Source organism: Schistocerca serialis, chromosome 6, assembly GCF_023864345.2.
Source record: "Schistocerca serialis cubense isolate TAMUIC-IGC-003099 chromosome 6, iqSchSeri2.2, whole genome shotgun sequence".
Lineage (NCBI taxonomy): Eukaryota > Metazoa > Arthropoda > Insecta > Orthoptera > Acrididae > Schistocerca > Schistocerca serialis.
In genome coordinates, this window is record NC_064643.1 from 364,933,616 (window position 1) to 364,951,249 (window position 17,634).

General features: G+C 43.5%; 1 protein-coding gene across 1 annotated transcript in view; it reads left to right on the top strand.

The window, feature by feature from the left end:
• Positions 1-17,634, top strand: part of LOC126484874 (neuronal acetylcholine receptor subunit alpha-7-like) — a 392,787-nt gene that overhangs the window by 58,746 nt on the left and 316,407 nt on the right. Inside the window, exon 4 of the mRNA XM_050108470.1 lies at positions 13,065-13,174. Coding sequence (XP_049964427.1) covers positions 13,065-13,174 — 110 coding nt within the window. The remainder of the gene's footprint in view (positions 1-13,064; positions 13,175-17,634) is intronic.

Here is a 17,634-nt window from a genome sequence, read left to right on the forward strand (position 1 = left end):
ATTGTTTTTCATTTGATTTCTGATTGTACATCCTTCAATTTTCCTTTAAAATTTTATTTCAGCCGTCTGTTTTCTTTTTTTTCTTAGTAAATGCCCAAGATTCGCTTCCTTATTGTCGTGCTGGGGTAGCCATCACTTCGTACCGTTCCTTATCTTGTCACTGTATGAAACATTCAGTTTATTAGTGGCGTCGTTTTCATATTCGTAACTATTAACACAACCTAATAGCTGAAAGTGTGCCATTCGTTTCACTGATCGCCCCGCCAGTGCTATGTCGCACCGTGCTGCAAATTTCCTTTTGAACGCCATTGCTTTAGTGTTATTTACTGAACACACAATGCTCACTCTTAATGAAGAAAAGGTGCCTACGGGTGTAAAAGATAGAGCATACGTTTCCAGTTCAGGTGGCTGAACTGTCCTTCAGGGTATCCGAATCATGCAATAAGACTTTACTTTACTTCAATGAAAATTTTAGGTGTTAGTTCCTACGTATTTCAGTTCGGATATGTACTGCAAACTGGAGGTCGTTATCTGCCTTGTAAATAACTGTTTGTTTTCTGAATAATTTTCTGTCATCTGAAGAATTATGTAATGAAAGCAGCGGGTAATTCATTAGACTAACTTACTACCCATAAGAGTTACCTGTAACGGTTTTCTTCGAACTATCAAACAGCTGCGGCTGTTTCTCGGACGCATGAGTGTCACGCACAGGTTAATTTCATTCAAAAATATTTATACAACTGCGCGGATAAAAACTGAGCTGAAGGAAATTCGTAGATACGAACAGTCAGGCCCATGGATAGCTAGTCGAACTTTCTTGAAGGTTTTAACTTGTTTGAGGTCTCTTCCATCATTTACCATATGTGCTTTTCTAAAAATTCTAGTGTTTAAACGTCCATCATTTTTTCTCTTTCTCCATCTGCTGCTCTTTCTGGTGCCAACATAACTATTCATCGATGTCGTCATCTGGTAAGGTAAACTTCTTCCCTCTCCATTTGGTTTTCGTATTTCTTCATTTCGTACATTATGTGTCCACTTGTGTTTTAACATATTTAGGTAACACCACATTTCAAATACCTCCCTTCGCCTTCTCTGCAAATTCTAGCAATTCAGTTCTCACTTTCTTGCTATTACTGTTTGATAAAAAGCATCCAGACGCCTCCCAGTGGATATTTAATATGGGGGTGTCCACCCTCAGGGTGTATGGTTCAAATCTGCTGGGGACCCTTTCAGTAAAGTGTCTGAATGTCTATGGAGGAATGGCAGACCACGCTTCCTCAAGAGCCGAAATCAGAGGAGGTAATGAAGTTGGACGCTGGGGTCTGGAACGAAGCCGACCACCTAACTAATCCTAAAGGTGTTCCATCAGGTTCACGTCAGGACTGTGTGCAGGTCAGTTCATTTCAGGAATGTTATTGCCTCACAGATGTGGGGGTGCTTTGTCATGCTCAGCAAACAGTCAATGCCTCCCAACCGTCCCTCTACTGTACGCAGTGCACATTGCTGAAGTTTCTGTTCATGCCGTATTGCGTTTAGCGTCTTCGTAAGCGCAATAAGGCCATCAAATCCTAACCACGGAAAACACCTCCATACCTTAACACTGCCTCCTCCGTTCTTCACTGTTGCAGCAGACTGGGTCTGTCAGTAGAGCTCAGCGACTGTGAACGTAGACTAGCCATTGAATGCCACCTGAATAACTAATCTGTGAGGGTCATTTGAACACCGAGCGAGGTGGCGCAGTGGTTAGCACACTGGATTTGCATTCGGAAGGACGACGGTTCAAACCCGCATCCGGCCATCCTCATTTAGGTATTCCGTGTTTTTCCTTAATAGCTTCAGCCTAATGCCTGCAGCCCGCATCTTGTGGTCGTGCGGTAGCGTTCTCGCTTCCCACGCCCGGGTTCTCGGGTTCGATTCCCGGCGGGGTCAGGGATTTTCTCTGCCTCGTGGTGGCTGGGTGTTGTGTGATGTCCTTAGGTTAGCTAGTTTTAAGTAGTTCTAAGTTCTAGGGACTGACGACCTAAGATGTTAAGTCCCATAGTGCTCAGAGCCATTTGAACCATCCTAATGCCTGCAGTGTTCCTTTGAAACGGCACGCCCGACTTCCTTTCCCATTCTTCCCTAATCAGATGGGACCGATGACCTCGCTATTTGGTCCCTTCCCCCAAATCAACCAACCTACCAACATTTGAACACTACCCAAGTCGACTGTCGGTGATGTCACTGTAAAGTAGAATCGCGAACGAACAACTACAACTAAACCAAGATCAGGCAGGTCTCATGTACTGAGGGTCACTGATCGTTGAGCATTGCGGAGGCCAGTTGCAAAAAGTCGCATGAAAGTCGGTAGAAGGAAACATTTGTGAGTTCCAAAGAGCTACTAGCAGTCCGGCCAGCACAGTAGCTATGCGCAGGGAATTATAAAGACTGGGTTATTATGGTCGAGCAGCTACTCAAAAGCAACGATTATTTGTAGTCAGTTTTAGCGACGGTTGAGGTGGTGTATGGTGGGAAGCCACTGGACAGTAGATGACTGGAAACGAGTGATTTAGAGGTGAATCAGGCTGTATTCTGTGGCAATCCGACATCGGGGTTTGGGCTCAGCGAATGCTTGGAGAACGTTACCTACCATCATATCTAGCGTCAACAGTGGAGAACGGAGGAGGTAGCGTTAAGGTATGGAGTTGTTTTCCGTGGTTAGGGTGTGGTGCCCTTACTGCGCTTAGGAATACGCTAAATGCGGTGGGATGTGAACAAATTTTACAGCATTGGCACTGAGTACACCAGAGGAACAACTGACGATGATCGTTCGCGTCAGCATGACGAAGCACCCCACATCTGTGAGGCAATAACATTCCTGAAATGGGCTGGCCTACCCACAGTCCTGACTTAACCTAATGAAACTTATTTAGGATGAGTTATAAAGTCAGCTTCGTTCCAGACGCCAATGTCCAACTTCACTATCTCCTCTGGTTTCGGATCTTGAGGAAGAATGGTCTGCGATTCACCCACAGACATTCAGATACTTCACTGAAAAGGTCCCCATCAGATTTCAAGCAGTCATACATCCACTAACAGGTGGACCTATAACAGGACATCTGTTAAGACATCAGGGAATGACTTCCGTGGTACTAGAGGGAGCTGTAAAGTGCAAAAACTGTAGAGGAAGACAGAGATTGTAATACGTCCAGCAAATGATTGAGGATGTAGGTTGTAGGTGATACTCTGAGATGAAGAGGTTGCCACAGGAGAGGAATTCATGGCGGGCCACATCAAACCAGTCACAAGACTGATGCCCCCCCCCCCCCCCCCCCTTCAGCTCCCACCCCGCAAAAAAAACAAACTAAATGTTGCTTTTTATCAAACAGTGTAATAGTTGGAAAGTGAGAAGCGGACCGCTAAAAATGGGGAGAACGCGAAACAGGAAGTATCTGAAATGTGGTTTTATCTCTACTGACAAACCAATAACGCCCACCTTCTTTTATAAAGGCGGCGCGGCCTTTTCTGACTTGTCAGTTCCGCTTTACATACGGATGTCCGGATCTGTTATCAATAAAGTTCTTTTTATTGCAGAAAGCTATCTTTGTCTGCACGAACCTACACAATTCTTCTTTTGTTTCTGCCATCTTATATAATCTTGTTTACTAGATAGTAGAATTCATCCACCACTATGTCGTTGAAAATATTGATGTTACTTGAGTCCTCATTCTCCTTTTTACTATTCTTCATCACCTCCTTGAGCCATAATCTGTGCTACGTACGCTGTCGTTTCCTTCCTGAGTGATCCTTACATCGGATTAGGATGACTATTCCGGTACACGAATCCCAACCCCACAGCAAGAGCGTCAAAGATTTATAAGGTTCTGGACGACTTTCTGGGGTTTCTTCCGAACAAATATTCCACAAAATTCAGGGAATCATGTTAAGTGACCATCGCATTAAAACCCATTACACAGTCAAGACAATATTCTTTTTCCTGGGCTTACTCCGCATCTTCAAGGGCCCAGCATGTTAGCCTGGATTTGGCAATGTTATTGGCAGAGCTTGGCCGGACACTCTTCCTGTCCCTCCCGCCCCCTACCCTTCTGAACGTGAATTGTACGATTATACTCCCATCTGTTTGCGTCTAGTACGAGGTGCATTCAAGTTCTAAGGCCTCCGATTTTTTTTCGAATTAACCACTCACCCAAAATCGATGAAACTGGCGTTACTTCTCGACGTAATCGCCCTGCAGACGTACACATTTTTCACAACGCTGACGCCATGATTCGATGGCAGTGGCGAAGGCTTCTTTAGGAGTCTGTTTTGACCACTGGAAAATCGCTGAGGCAATAGCAGCACGGCTGGTGAATGTTCGGCCACGGAGAGTGTCTTTCATTGTTGGAAAAAGCCAAAAGTCACTAGGAGCCAGTCCAGGTGAGTAGGGAGCATGAGGAATCACTTCAAAGTTGTTATCACGAAGAAACTGTTGCGTAACGTTAGCTCGATGTGCGGGTGCGTTGTCTTGGTGAAACAGCACACGCGCAGCCCTTCCCGGACGTTTTTGTTGCAGTGCAGGAAGGAATTTGTTCTTCAAAACATTTTCGTAGGATGCACCTGTTACCCTAGTGCCCTTTGGAACGGAATGGATAAGGATTACGCCAAAGAACATGGACACCATCATTTTTTCAGCACTGGCGGTTACCCGAAATTTTTTTGGTGGCGGTGAATCTGTCTGCTTCCATTGAGCTGACTGGCGCTTTGTTTCTGGATTGAAAAATGGCATCCACGTCTCATCCATTGTCACAACCGACGAAAAGAAAGTCCCATTCATGCTGTCATTGCACGTCAACATTGCTTGGCAACATGCCACACGGGCAGTCATGTGGTCGTCCGTCAGCATTCGTGGCACCCACCTGGATGGCACTTTTCGCATTTTCAGGTCGTCATGCAGGATTGTGTGCACAGAACCCACAGAAATGCCAACTCTGGAGGCGATCTGTTCAACAGTCATTCGGCGATCCCCCAAAACAATTCTCTCCACTTTCTCGATCATGTCGTCAGACCGGCTTGTGCGAGCCCGAGGTTGTTTCGGTTTGTTGTCACACGATGTTCTGCCTTCATTAAACTGTCGCACCCACGAACGCACTTTCGACACATCCATAACTCCATCACCACATGTCTCCTTCAACTGTCGATGAATTTCAATTGGTTTCACACCACGCAAATTCAGAAAACGAATGATTGCACGCTGTTCAAGTAAGGGAAACGTCGCCATTTTAAGTATTTAAAACACTTCTCATTCTCGCCGCTGGCGGTAAAACTCCATCTGCCGTACGGTGCTGCCATCTCTGGGACGTATTGACAATGAACGCGGCCTCATTTTAAAACAATGCACATGTTTCTATCTCTTTCCAGTCCGGAGAAAACAAATCGGAGGCCTTAGAACTTGAATGCACCTCGTATTATCCACGCGAAAGTCTGAGGTTTTCGAATCCTGTACCTGATGTAGGACGTACGTAACAGCACAGTTTTCACCTACGCGGTTGTGGGAAACTGCCTAACCAGGCTGATCAGCACACAGACACACGTCATCGATATACCGGGCGGATTCGATTCCGGACCGTCGTTCCTCCCCGAATCATGGAAGCAGCTATGCGGACTGGCCTGACAGTTAAGTCAGTGGGTGCATAATATCCTAAATGATGTTCTGCTTACGAAGAATTCCCGTGTATGAGGTGTTCGCCTTTCATGAGTTCAGACCGAAAATGATCTAAAATCAATTTAATATCATATGGGCAAGAGCTAATGGACAGGCTCAAAGAACATATGGTGATTTCGTGTGGCTATAAATTAAACGATTATTCCCAAGAGACGAAAATGTCGTTAAAAGAACGAGTTGGCAACGGTCAGTCTGCTCAGAAAGAAAATGAAACTCATTTCTTCTACAGAAAAAGTGACAGCATGTGTTTTTTGAAAATCATGGGATATATATATTTGAAGAAGTGTGAGAGTGACGATTCTGAGAGTGACGATTCCTTATGATACTATGTTACGGATCATTTAAATAGTGAGTTAATACACAAAGGACCAACACTGGCAAGCAAAAACTTGTTTTTGTAATGGCAATACATCACCCGCAAACGTAGAAAAAGCGCACGTGGAAAATTTTCTTTTCCCTTCTAGTCGAATCCTCGGCTTCATATGCCTTCTCTTTTATAATCTTGGAGTGAAGGATTTCACTTACGGCGAAGAATTTAGTTGTGCTGTAATCGTGGATTACGGATACTCGGAAACCGATTTTTCTTCTGAAGAAGATAAAAGAAGCTGGAATGTCGGTGGATCATATCCGTTAGATGCCGAGTAGATTGTGTTGAGGAATATTTTTTTTCCAAAAAGAATATTAATTACAGCCAATCTTGATCTTGATGAGTGTCACAGCTGACAAATTTTAATTATTAATGGAAACCAGTTCAGCTGCGTAATTACACATTTATTGTGTAGGCTGCGCTCTTAGAATATTAGCAACTTGCCGAGGCGTACTAAAGACTTGACATAAATTGTCTGGTTGCCGAATGCTGAGTTGAAGCACAAAGCCAGAAACTATAACCAGAAACATCCTTCCAATCGCTTCGCGGAACTTTGGCGAGCATACACAGTATGCTGCGTACATTCTGGGCAATTTACTGTACGCATGATGCCGTGTCCGCTCTCCTTTCTTCCGCCAGGAGGTCGGAAGGATGTTTCTGATCATTGGTTCTGGTTCTGTGCTTCGACACTGCATACGATAAGCAGACCATTTATATCATAACTTTAGCACAACTCGGCAACCTGCAGATGTTTTAAGAGTGCAACCGGTTGTAGCACAATAAATGTGTAATTATACAGCTGACGTAGTTTTCATTAATCGTTAGATTGATAATTATTATGCCCACTTAAATATCAGATGTCATAAACGATGACTGGGCACAATGGAGTACCATACGAATGATTATATTACAGTGTTTTAATAAGTAACGTACTTTGAAGGCTGCTATCCACACAGAACATATGCATCCTAACATCCTGTCAGAAAATCAGAACCCCGTGCACGTCTCAGTCACTGCTTGAAAATACTGGAATTACTTGATATTCGCGGAGTGCAATGCTTTTTCAGACTTCCGTTGTTCGACAATATTTATTCACTATATTTCATTTTATGCTGCCTACATTGAGTTTAAGTCAATTGTTAGCTTATTTATTCAACTCACTCAAATTTTTTACATGGTAACATTTTCACTACGGACTGCATTAAAAGTGTGCGCTGGACGTATTGATATATTCAGTCACAGAGAGATTAAGCTAACCGGATTACTATTTTAGGAATTCCAACTTGTCCGCCACGGATAGGAACTGCAATCAAATTCAGTTTCGCTCACATGTTACATTCCATTTTAAAATTTGTTTCAGTAAGAACACACGAAGAAAGTAAATGCTTTGAAGGATACCCACATACGTAACTCATTCTCAGAATCGTAAATACTGCCGGCCGCAGCTGATAAACGCTGGAATAGAGCCGGGCACCTTACAGCACTCTGATCTCAAGATGAACAGTGTTTCAGGTTGAAACATAACCAGTTTTACGCTTACCATTTGCTCTTAAAGTATGCCATAACGTACTCTTCTTATTTGTCCATTTATTGAAATTCACAGTTAGACGCGCCATTTTTTCCTTCAGAATCATAGTTACTTCGTCTTATTTCGCCGTCATCCAAGCCAACGACAGAAACTTTGTTAAGAAATGAGTATATGAGGGCTGTCAGCAACTATATGTTATGATATACCTAGAAGACTTAATTTATCTGCAAAAATGACTACATTAATCTGATGATAAATTAATTGTCACTCCGTGACGCTTATGGTAGAGCTTATAAGCTGACCAATCGGTTTTGGTACCCTGTTCTAAAACTTTTTCTGACTGTTTTTAGGTTCATTACTGTAGGGTGTTGGTCGAGTTCCGGAACTATATTAGTTTTAAATAAACCTTAGATTCAAGGCGGAAAGAAACAAGTTAACACACTGAAAACACACACATGTTGATCACAAAATGGAAAGTGCAAGTGATATATGCCATACAACACATGTGGGAGAAAGAACGCCAGAAATCAGCCAGCTGGAGTATTGAAGCTAACGAATACATCTCCAGGGCCACAAACATGAGTTACCGGCGCTGGAAATCGCCACTGAGGATGCTTCCCAAATAAAAGAAGCGAAACACATATGACAATAAACAAACTGCCTTCAATCAGCTGCATAGACGGAACACACCTCCACGAGTTAACATAAGCTGCAATACAAATACAGTGTTCCTACGAACAACATGAAAAAGTGTTACCACAAAAAGAACTGTTAAGAAACTATACTGAACGAATTTGCGATGCACTTGCAACTTGTAAATTACACATGTAAACTCAGCAGTGCCAATTAATTTAAAAGACAACAGGCTTCCGATGCTATTTACTGTAATGTGCCAGATAGGATGCTGCGTCCTTGAAACTTGAATAAAAGGAACGGTAAGCATGAAAATATAAGTACATGTCGCACCAATAGGTCAGGCTTCATGACGTGACTGCTACACTCTTTCTTGTACATGAGACGTAAATATTCGTCAATAGCCAGTTCTTCGAAGAATCTTCTTCGATGAACTAATTGGTATTCAAAGGCACCGTAATTAGAGATCTTTCTAACACAATCTGAAGTAAATACTATTGAAAAAATAAAATACAATGCTGACATTACAAAAAATTTGTCTCGAAATCGCGTTTCCCCTAAAATTGTTAATATACGCTATGTCCGGAACATTTAGAGTCAAAATTGTACAGGGATACGAAATTTAGTTCCTACGTCTAACATTGACGAGCCCATTCGTTATGACAACCTGGTTCACAAAGTAATAGTCCACCTTCTGAACGCAATATAGCAGAGATTCCGCATGACATCCATTCGATAAATCCTCGGTAAGAGTCCACAGGCACGTGGCAGTAAATGTCTACGCACAGTTCACGCATCCCTCGTAAATTAGGGACAGTAGTTTCTGGCAGAGTTGCTGGCGGCCAGATGTGTTCCATCGGGTTCAGATCAGGCAAATCGGGTGTCCAAGACATTAAAGTGAGTGTTCTATCGTGTTTCTCAAACCACTGTAACGCGATTCTGGCTCTGTAACATGGACAGTTATGCTGATGGAAGATGCCTTCGCCTTGGGAGTAGACGTCAGGCGTTAAGGAACGCATGTGGTTTGCACTGATATTCAAGTACTCCACAGTTGTCATGCTATCTGCCACAGAACTCATGGAAATCCAGATGAATAGCCCCATAGAATAACATTGCTTGCATCGACCTATGTCCGTGGGGCAGTGCACGCATCGGGCAACCGTTCGTCTCGATGACGGCGTATCGACCTTGTCGTGTACCCAGACACAAGATTCACCTGTCCCGGCGACACGTTTCCGTTGATCTACGGTCCAATTTCGATGATCATGTGGCCGTTGAAGTCGTAAATGGCGAAGTCGTTGGGTCAGTATAAGAACTCGTAGTGTTCGTCTGATGCGGAGCCTCACAGCAATATCCTATGATCAAGGCGTGCTCTCAAACACTTGTGCCTGCGCGAATGCTGTTATCTGTCGTCAGATTTGCCACAAATTTGCGACTATTCCATTTCACAGGGCTTTCAACCCGCTCATCCCCACGTCCTGCGATGATGCATGGACGTCCAGAACACTGACCCCTAATTGTGGTTTCATCACCCTTCAAGCACTTCCTATAGATGCTCAAGACAGTAGCGCGCAAACTGCCAACAAGCATCGCCGTTCGCGTGATGTTGGTTCCCACCTGCTGGACTATAAAAATCTGTCCTTTGTGAAAGTTGCTTGTGCCGGTGGATTTCCCAATTTGTGGAACTATTGTCATTACAACGGTTCCCCATTTGTCTCCGCTCCGCTTGTATACCTCCCTTGCGCGTTACGTGAGGGTAAAGCCACTATGCAGCATTTATTCTCGCGATGGGCAGTGGTAGTAATTTATATATGGGTGCTCTCAGTCCTTTTGGACATTTCATATGTGAAACATGCTTTGACTCATCAGTGTATAGCAACAACTTAATCTCATAGCAATTTTAAAAGTGACGACGTCAAATGTAAATGTCGTGTGATTAGGGCCTCCCGTCGGGTAGACCGTTCGCCGGGTGCAAGTCTTTCGATTTGACACCACTTCGGCGACTTGCACGTCGATGTGGATGAAAGGACGAGTGGAGAAAATCTCCGACCCAGCCGGGAATCGAACCCGGGCCCTTAGGGTTGACATTCTGTCGCGCTGACCACTCAGCTACCGGGGGCGGACAGTGACGACGTTTATTGTCTATGAATTAAATGCATTACAATACAATCAGTTGACCGAACTGAACGCTGGGTTGCAAGGAGAGGGAAGGAAGCGCATCCGTTCACGCAAAAGGGGAGAAAAAAATAATTCTGTGAACTTAGTTCATAGGCTGCTCAGCCACATATCATCTGAGGTGTAATTTCAAAACTATGGTTGGCCGCACCAACTTTGCAGCTGAAAAATACGAGATTCCTCCGCTTTCAAAAGGATTTCAGTAGTATTGTTCCTCTAATTCGCGATTTTTATTCTTGTGGTATCACCTAACCTTAAAACCTACTTCAAATTTGAAAGTCAAAAGTATTCATTTGGATCTAAATGTCCGATAGGAAATTCGTATGTAGAAAATCTCTGGATAAAAAGTTCTCGATTAACTTGCCGCGTCAAATTCGCGGTGATTGAGGCAGTCATCGAAAGCTTGGCATTTTATCCGTATTTGACGCGGCATGTTAGCTGGGAAGTTTTTGTCCAAGGACTCCGTCGCGTGAGACTTCGTAGCCCAACTATACTCCCTCGTACATGGTAACTAGGAGTGTAAATGCTTGTGCACCCATCGGCTAAGACGTAATGCGGACTACTGGGAATGACGCAAGTGACGAAAACGGTTTAGGCAACGAACACTATAGCTGTCAGCATTGACTGATAACGTCAGTAGTTTTGCGTAACAAATAACTAAAGGCTTCCTATTGCAACTATTAAAGCAGACTTTAGGTGAAAGATTTCCACTAAGTTCCGTTACATCGAAGTTGAAATTTCAAATACAATGTAAAGAATGAATAGCTGGACAAAAGCTAAGATAACGTTTCTTGTAATGTGGCTGGCATGATAAGTCGAACAGCCAGATAGCTACGAAGGCATTAAAATCACGTAACTCACAATCAAAGAGCGTATCCTTTGTCTCTCATCGTTTAAGGTATGTTGCAGGAACATGAACCTACAATCCAGAAACTACCCTCCCGGCGAAATACAACAACTAATGTGCTACATAAACTGTACGCTGAAGTGGCCTTCGAAGTGTTCGTGTTACTGTTCGCCAATTTGCACACTTCGTTGTTGTTTACAGATGATAACTTACTCGTTCGTTCGTCGTGTACTTCTAGCTTCATTCACGTGTTGGCGTCGTATGTTGTTACAGGATTGCTTTGCAAATCGAGGTTTTCTCTTTAATACTCTTTCTGGGCGGAATCTCTTTACGCCAGTGGGCTACCCGAAACCTATTAGTACTCCTCCGATCTTTTCTTCGGGAGTTACCTTGCCATTTCGTTCGCCAATGACTTGATGACCACGAGTAAACAAACATAACTTTTCTTGAAACGTCCTGGTAGATAAAAACTGTGCTGCACTGAGAATAGAACCCGGGGACTTTGTCTTTCTCGGTCAATGCATACGCCTAGATGGATGGTAAGAGTACAGGGCTATTACAAATGATTGAAGTGATTTCATAAATTCACTGTAGCTCCATTCATTGACATATGGTCACGACACACTGCAGATAAGTAGAAAAACTCATAAAGTTTTGTTCGGCTGAAGCCGCACTTCAGGTTTCTACCGCCAGAGCGCTCGAGAGCGCAGTGAGACAAAATGGCGACAGGAGCCGAGAAAGCGTATGTCGTGCTTGAAATGCACTCACATCAGTCAGTCATAACAGTGCAACGACACTTCAGGGCGAAGTTCAACAAAGATCCACCAACTGCTAACTCCATTCGGCGATGGTATGCGCAGTTTAAAGCTTCTGGATGCCTCTGTAAGGGGAAATCAACGGGTCGGCCTGCAGTGAGCGAAGAAACGGTTGAACGCGTGCGGAAGTCGACGAATAAAGCAAGCAGGGAGCTCAACGTACCATAGGATGGTGCTCCACCGCACTTCCATCATGATGTTCGGCATTTATTAAACAGGAGATTGGAAAACCGATGGATCGGTCGTGGTGGAGATCATGATCAGCAATTCATGTCATGGCCTCCACGCTCTCCCGACTTAACCCCATGCGATTTCTTTCTGTGGGGTTATGTGAAAGATTCAGTGTTTAAACCTCCTCTACCAAGAAACGTGCCAGAACTGCGAGCTCGCATCAACGATGCTTTCGAACTCATTGATGGGGGCATACTGCGCCGAGTGTGGGAGGAACTTGATTATCGGCTTGATGTCTGCCGAATCGAGTTTTTGTATGTGTGTGCAAAGCATTGTGAAAATATCTCAAATAATAAAGTTATTGTAGAGCTGTGAAATCGCTTCAATAATTTGTAATAACCCTGTATTGCTTCAGAAAGGCCACGTTCTGGGCGCGTTTCTGGTCCGGCACAACGTTTTAATCTGTCACCAAATTTCAAAACGCATACTCCGCCGAGTAGTGAGAGATTCATTCTACATAACTTGGTAAACTGTCTGTCCCACGTGCTCACCGCCCCTCCCCCTTTCCCCGCGAGCAGCCTCCTTCGTTTGCGCTGTGTTTCCTTGCGTTGTTACGGTACCATCGGCTGTAGTAAATGTGTAGAGAAGTAGTTTCATTGCTGACAAGTAAGCTAGACGGGCCGGCGCGGGCCGCCTCGGGGTCACGGGGCCGCGTCGACGTGCGCGTCAGCGGCGCCGTGCTTCGGGCGGCCGGCCCCGGGCCGCCCCAAACCTCCTGCCCGCTCCCTCACCCGCAACCTTGTTTTGTTTCTCTTGTTGGTCCTCAGGAGTGGAACGACGTGAACCTCAGGTGGAACTCGTCAGAGTTCGGCGGCGTCAAGGACTTGAGGATACCGCCGCACCGCATCTGGAAGCCAGACGTGCTAATGTACAACAGGTATGGCAGCGGACGTGCACTCCTCTAGCCCTCGCGCACAACACTCACGACTCACTCGTAGTGATCGAGACTTCGCCGAACTCTGCCAGGACTTTCTTTCCGTTTTATGCTGCGCGCCACCAACACACCTTTTCCATCCATTCGTTTTGATCTGTGAAGAGTGCAAATGAGCTTGCCTCTTTACTCTCAAAATTTGCAAAATCCAGGAAGTGGATAGCTTTAAATATGTTTGTTGCCAAAATACGTTGACACTCAACTTATTCATACAATAAGGCTACCTTCGGGTCGAGTAAGCACACTGGGCTATATATTAATCAAACTGGTTAATCTGGTGCATTCGTAAGCCACGACACTGAAGTGGTGTACGCTTGTGTCAGTCAAGAATCATCGCTTCAGATAAGTCCATGTGGAGGCACGTCAGATTGGCACAAAGGAGCTATCGCGTGTTTGACGTGCCGGTGGCCACGCCGTGAATAAAATTGCTCGTTTTGTTGATGTATCTATGCGGACTTCCAATGTGTCTACAAGGAACGGTTACAATTCGCAGGCATGTAACACGGCGTAAGACGAGTTGTAAAACAGGTCGTCACCTAGAGGGACCAGAGACGAATGTCATGTCTTGTCAGTGACAATCGGTTTCAAAATCGGCAAAATTGCTGCCGTCAGTGAATGCAACTCCATCTCAGCTAGTTGCCGACACTGCGAAGCATCCTTCATGCAGTGGATGTTTGAAACCACGTATTATGAACAATGCCGTTGCTCACGGCCGCACAAAAGACTACAAGTCTTCAGTGAAGCGCACAAGACAGAATCAGGACTTCAGATGACGTGTCCTGTAGTGTAATCTGAGGAGTCGCGATTTCGACTCTTTTCAGATGATGCACCGACAGTTGAATGAGACGCATAGCCGCAGTATGTGAAAGGCGTATTTGTGGCCCGAGGTGGCTCTCTGGTAGTTTAGCGGTGTTTCACGTACCATGAAGTCGTTCCGCTCGTTCAGGTTACCGCAAACACGAAAAAGGATGTTTATTTCAATATTCTCGGTGACGAATTGTTGCCCTTTCTTCTGTATCTTCATGATGAGTATGCCGTGGACACTCCCTCATCCAAGATAACAACCGCCGTGGTCACATGCCTGCGCGCAAACGTTCCTGATAGACGAACGCTCCAACACCCTATGGCACCTCGGCTGGCCTACTAAATCACCCAATCGTAATCCTGCAGAAAACGTATGGGACTATTTGGAAGAGAGGGTGGAACGTAGCAATCACCATTCCTGCTCTACAGGATCCGATTAGCGATGGCTTCAGCTGGATTGTCATATCTGACCCGAAATGGGGCCATTTTCAAGGCTAGAGCCTGATTTGGACAGTGAACTATTAGCATGATGTCTCTTAGCGAATTGGCTAATATTTGGCCTGGTGTGCTTGGCTACAAAATCGAACTTCAGCAGATTTCAGCAGATTTCGAAAAATGAAATTTGGCGAATGCCGATTGTTGAACAAGGCGCATCGAAAACAGTGGGAATAGCTGATGATTGGATTCCTCAGGTAAGAACCGGAAAGAAATTTTATACCCGCATGAGTTTGGAATTGTTTAGTTTCATAGTTACGAGAGCCATATTAAACCGGGTGCAACTCTTCTTTAAACTTGTCACTTGGTGAATGTTTCGAATGGTTCAATTTCTATCTTACAGGTGAATAGTCCTCAGCGCGTTGGTATGGCTTCATCTTTGACAGGTGTTGCTTCATATGTCGGTTTGACCGCAATACTATGTAAAGAAATTTGGTAGGTAAGGCGAGAGGGAGAGGTAATTTGTTCCTTACCTACCTATCCATCCACCATTATTATGCGCATTAAGATGCATTCGGATTCACACTGTCGAGTGTACTGCTGCGACATTATCCCTCTTGCCTGCTAAAATCATTCCATCCTAGTGAACATAAGAAATTTATTACAATAATTCATACATTTTTCAAGAATCAGATGAAACACACTCATTTGCGACAGTAGCCATAAAGACTGTGTCATAACTCGGAAAGTAATAATTTCCGGACACATGTTGTTACTGCTTTTCTGCTTATTATTGCATGAGGATTCCGATTCATCGCACTTGCTCACTATTTTCGATTTACCTTGTATATATTCCTAATATTTCGTTTATAGTAAAGAAGATGCAAATGATGTAGGGGAATGACTTATTTACAATTGCACACTTTTCCGATTGGATTAAGACGAAGACCAATGGCAAGATCTGACGTCAGTTGCAAAAATACTTTAAAAGTTAGAGACCTTAGCTATAGAATTTCAGTTTTCTGTTGAGTCAGACAACATTCCCGATCTCCTAGAAAAGTATCATGCTAGCTACAATTGTCCTCTGCTTGTTTCATTTCAGTAATATTTAGAAAAAGTTAGATCCATAAAATGGAAGTGCCACAAATATTCAAACGAGGGTTTGCTAGCAACCATGTTTCTATCTGAAAAAGTAAAACGGAACGAAAGGAAAATGGCATGAATAGATAATCCACATGTATTGTCTTTAGAAATGTGAGAATTTAATATAAACGATGAACGTTGTTTTCAGGGTCAAGTTAAAAGAAAATACTACATAGTACTGTAAGGAACGAAACAAGTAAGTTTTGCATATACACATGTGAACTGAGGAGATGAGAAATTCAACTCAGGATGAAAAAAAATCGGTATTCAAGCCAATAGAGATATTCTGGAGAATTGATCAGTCAGCCGACTATCTAATATCGAGAGCAAATGTGTGGATAACTGTATAAAGCAACAAGTCCTTTCATTAAGGACGATTTATATATATATATAGCATTTACCCGCTTAGAAAAATAGCATCCTTGCTTAAATTCTGCCACCACACGCAATCAACTATATACAGGCTTCATATTAGCTGTAGCTATTAGCATGAGCTATTATTTGCACTTTTCTTGGTCTTTGGCTAAGGAGCAAAGATTTCAGCTGTAACTAGAAGGTTTATTTCATCTATTGTACATAAAATGGAGTTGCCTGTAACTTGTTATCAATACTCATTTTGTGTCTTGATTTTAATTTCTTGCTGTCGCTGCGACGAACGGTGGAGAGAGAGAGAGAGAGAGAGAAAATCGGAAGGCGAGGGCCCGAGAAGGGAAGTACCTTCTTTCCAGAATACCTCTATTGTGTCCTGAGCGAGCGAGAATGTGTGTGAGAGTATGGCTGTAGGATGGACACAGCACGTGCGATCAACAACGGCCACCGTCACCTCGTACCGGCACCTCTGCTTGCCTCTCTTGGGTTTCTATCTGTCTCTATCGGTAGGACTAGACAACAACAATCAGGGTATGTAACGCTTCCTCTCTCTCCCATTGTCATTTAAACGCCATTTCAATAAATTGAAAAGCAACCAGACTTAAATGGAATGTGATAGTACCATTATTAAAAATAACTTACCTCCTTTTGTGCCCTGAGACAGAAAAAAAGAAGAGATGAAAACAATATGATAACACATTTAGCTGGCATGCATTCATTCACATTTCGAACTTGCTTAATTTCATATACGATCTGTCATTCTCTGAGCAAAATAGTAAACTAGAATGTATTGACTAAAAAAAAAGGTTAACTTTAAAATTACGTTACCTTTCATTTGCCATTTTATAAATTTCGTGTTCTTCTCATAACAGACACAGTTAAATTAACTGTTGCAGTTGTGCTTAAGGAAAAATTAAGGTAAATCCACTAGAATTCTCTTTTCCATGAAACAAAAAACTACACATTAAAACGTACTTATCTACTTCTAACTAGCAGTTCTTAATCTGAAACAATATTAAAACGAAGTGTCTAAATATTTCGCAGGACTGGCAGGCTGACAGGCATTGAAGACGGTCAGGACGACCTCGTCTCTCACCAGATGGCTCTGCGGACGCTCGGCAGTGACGACTTTAACCTCTAACTAAAACATAACTCTAATACTTGGCTGGCTGACGGCCACCCTAAGTATACGCCACAACTTCTCTGCTTTCTGTCAGACTCCTTTTCTTGTTTTTTTCTTTCTTTCTATGTTTTCTGTAAAATAAACATTATCATTTCGCCTGTACAGTGTAGCTCGTTCCACGGGAATCCACTTGCCCTGGTTCCGCACTCTCTGATTGTCGTCTCTTAGTTGATTAAAAGGATTACATTAACGTAGTAACCTGCAACATTGCGAATTGCGTGTCGCCGAATGAACAGACTGAGAATGCCGCGTTTGGCAACAAAGTAGTGTCTATGAGAGTCCTGTATTACAGGAGATTTTATTCGTACACTCGTAGAGCTACGAAGTGTTTGTAACTACTGAAAATACGATATGCTGCGTGTGACGAATGTCCATTGAGTAAATCACTACGCAGAATGGAGTGGAATTTGAAATGAGCAGAAACACGATAGGTAAAAAGGATCACCTCCGTTGAATTCATCCTTAAATTAAA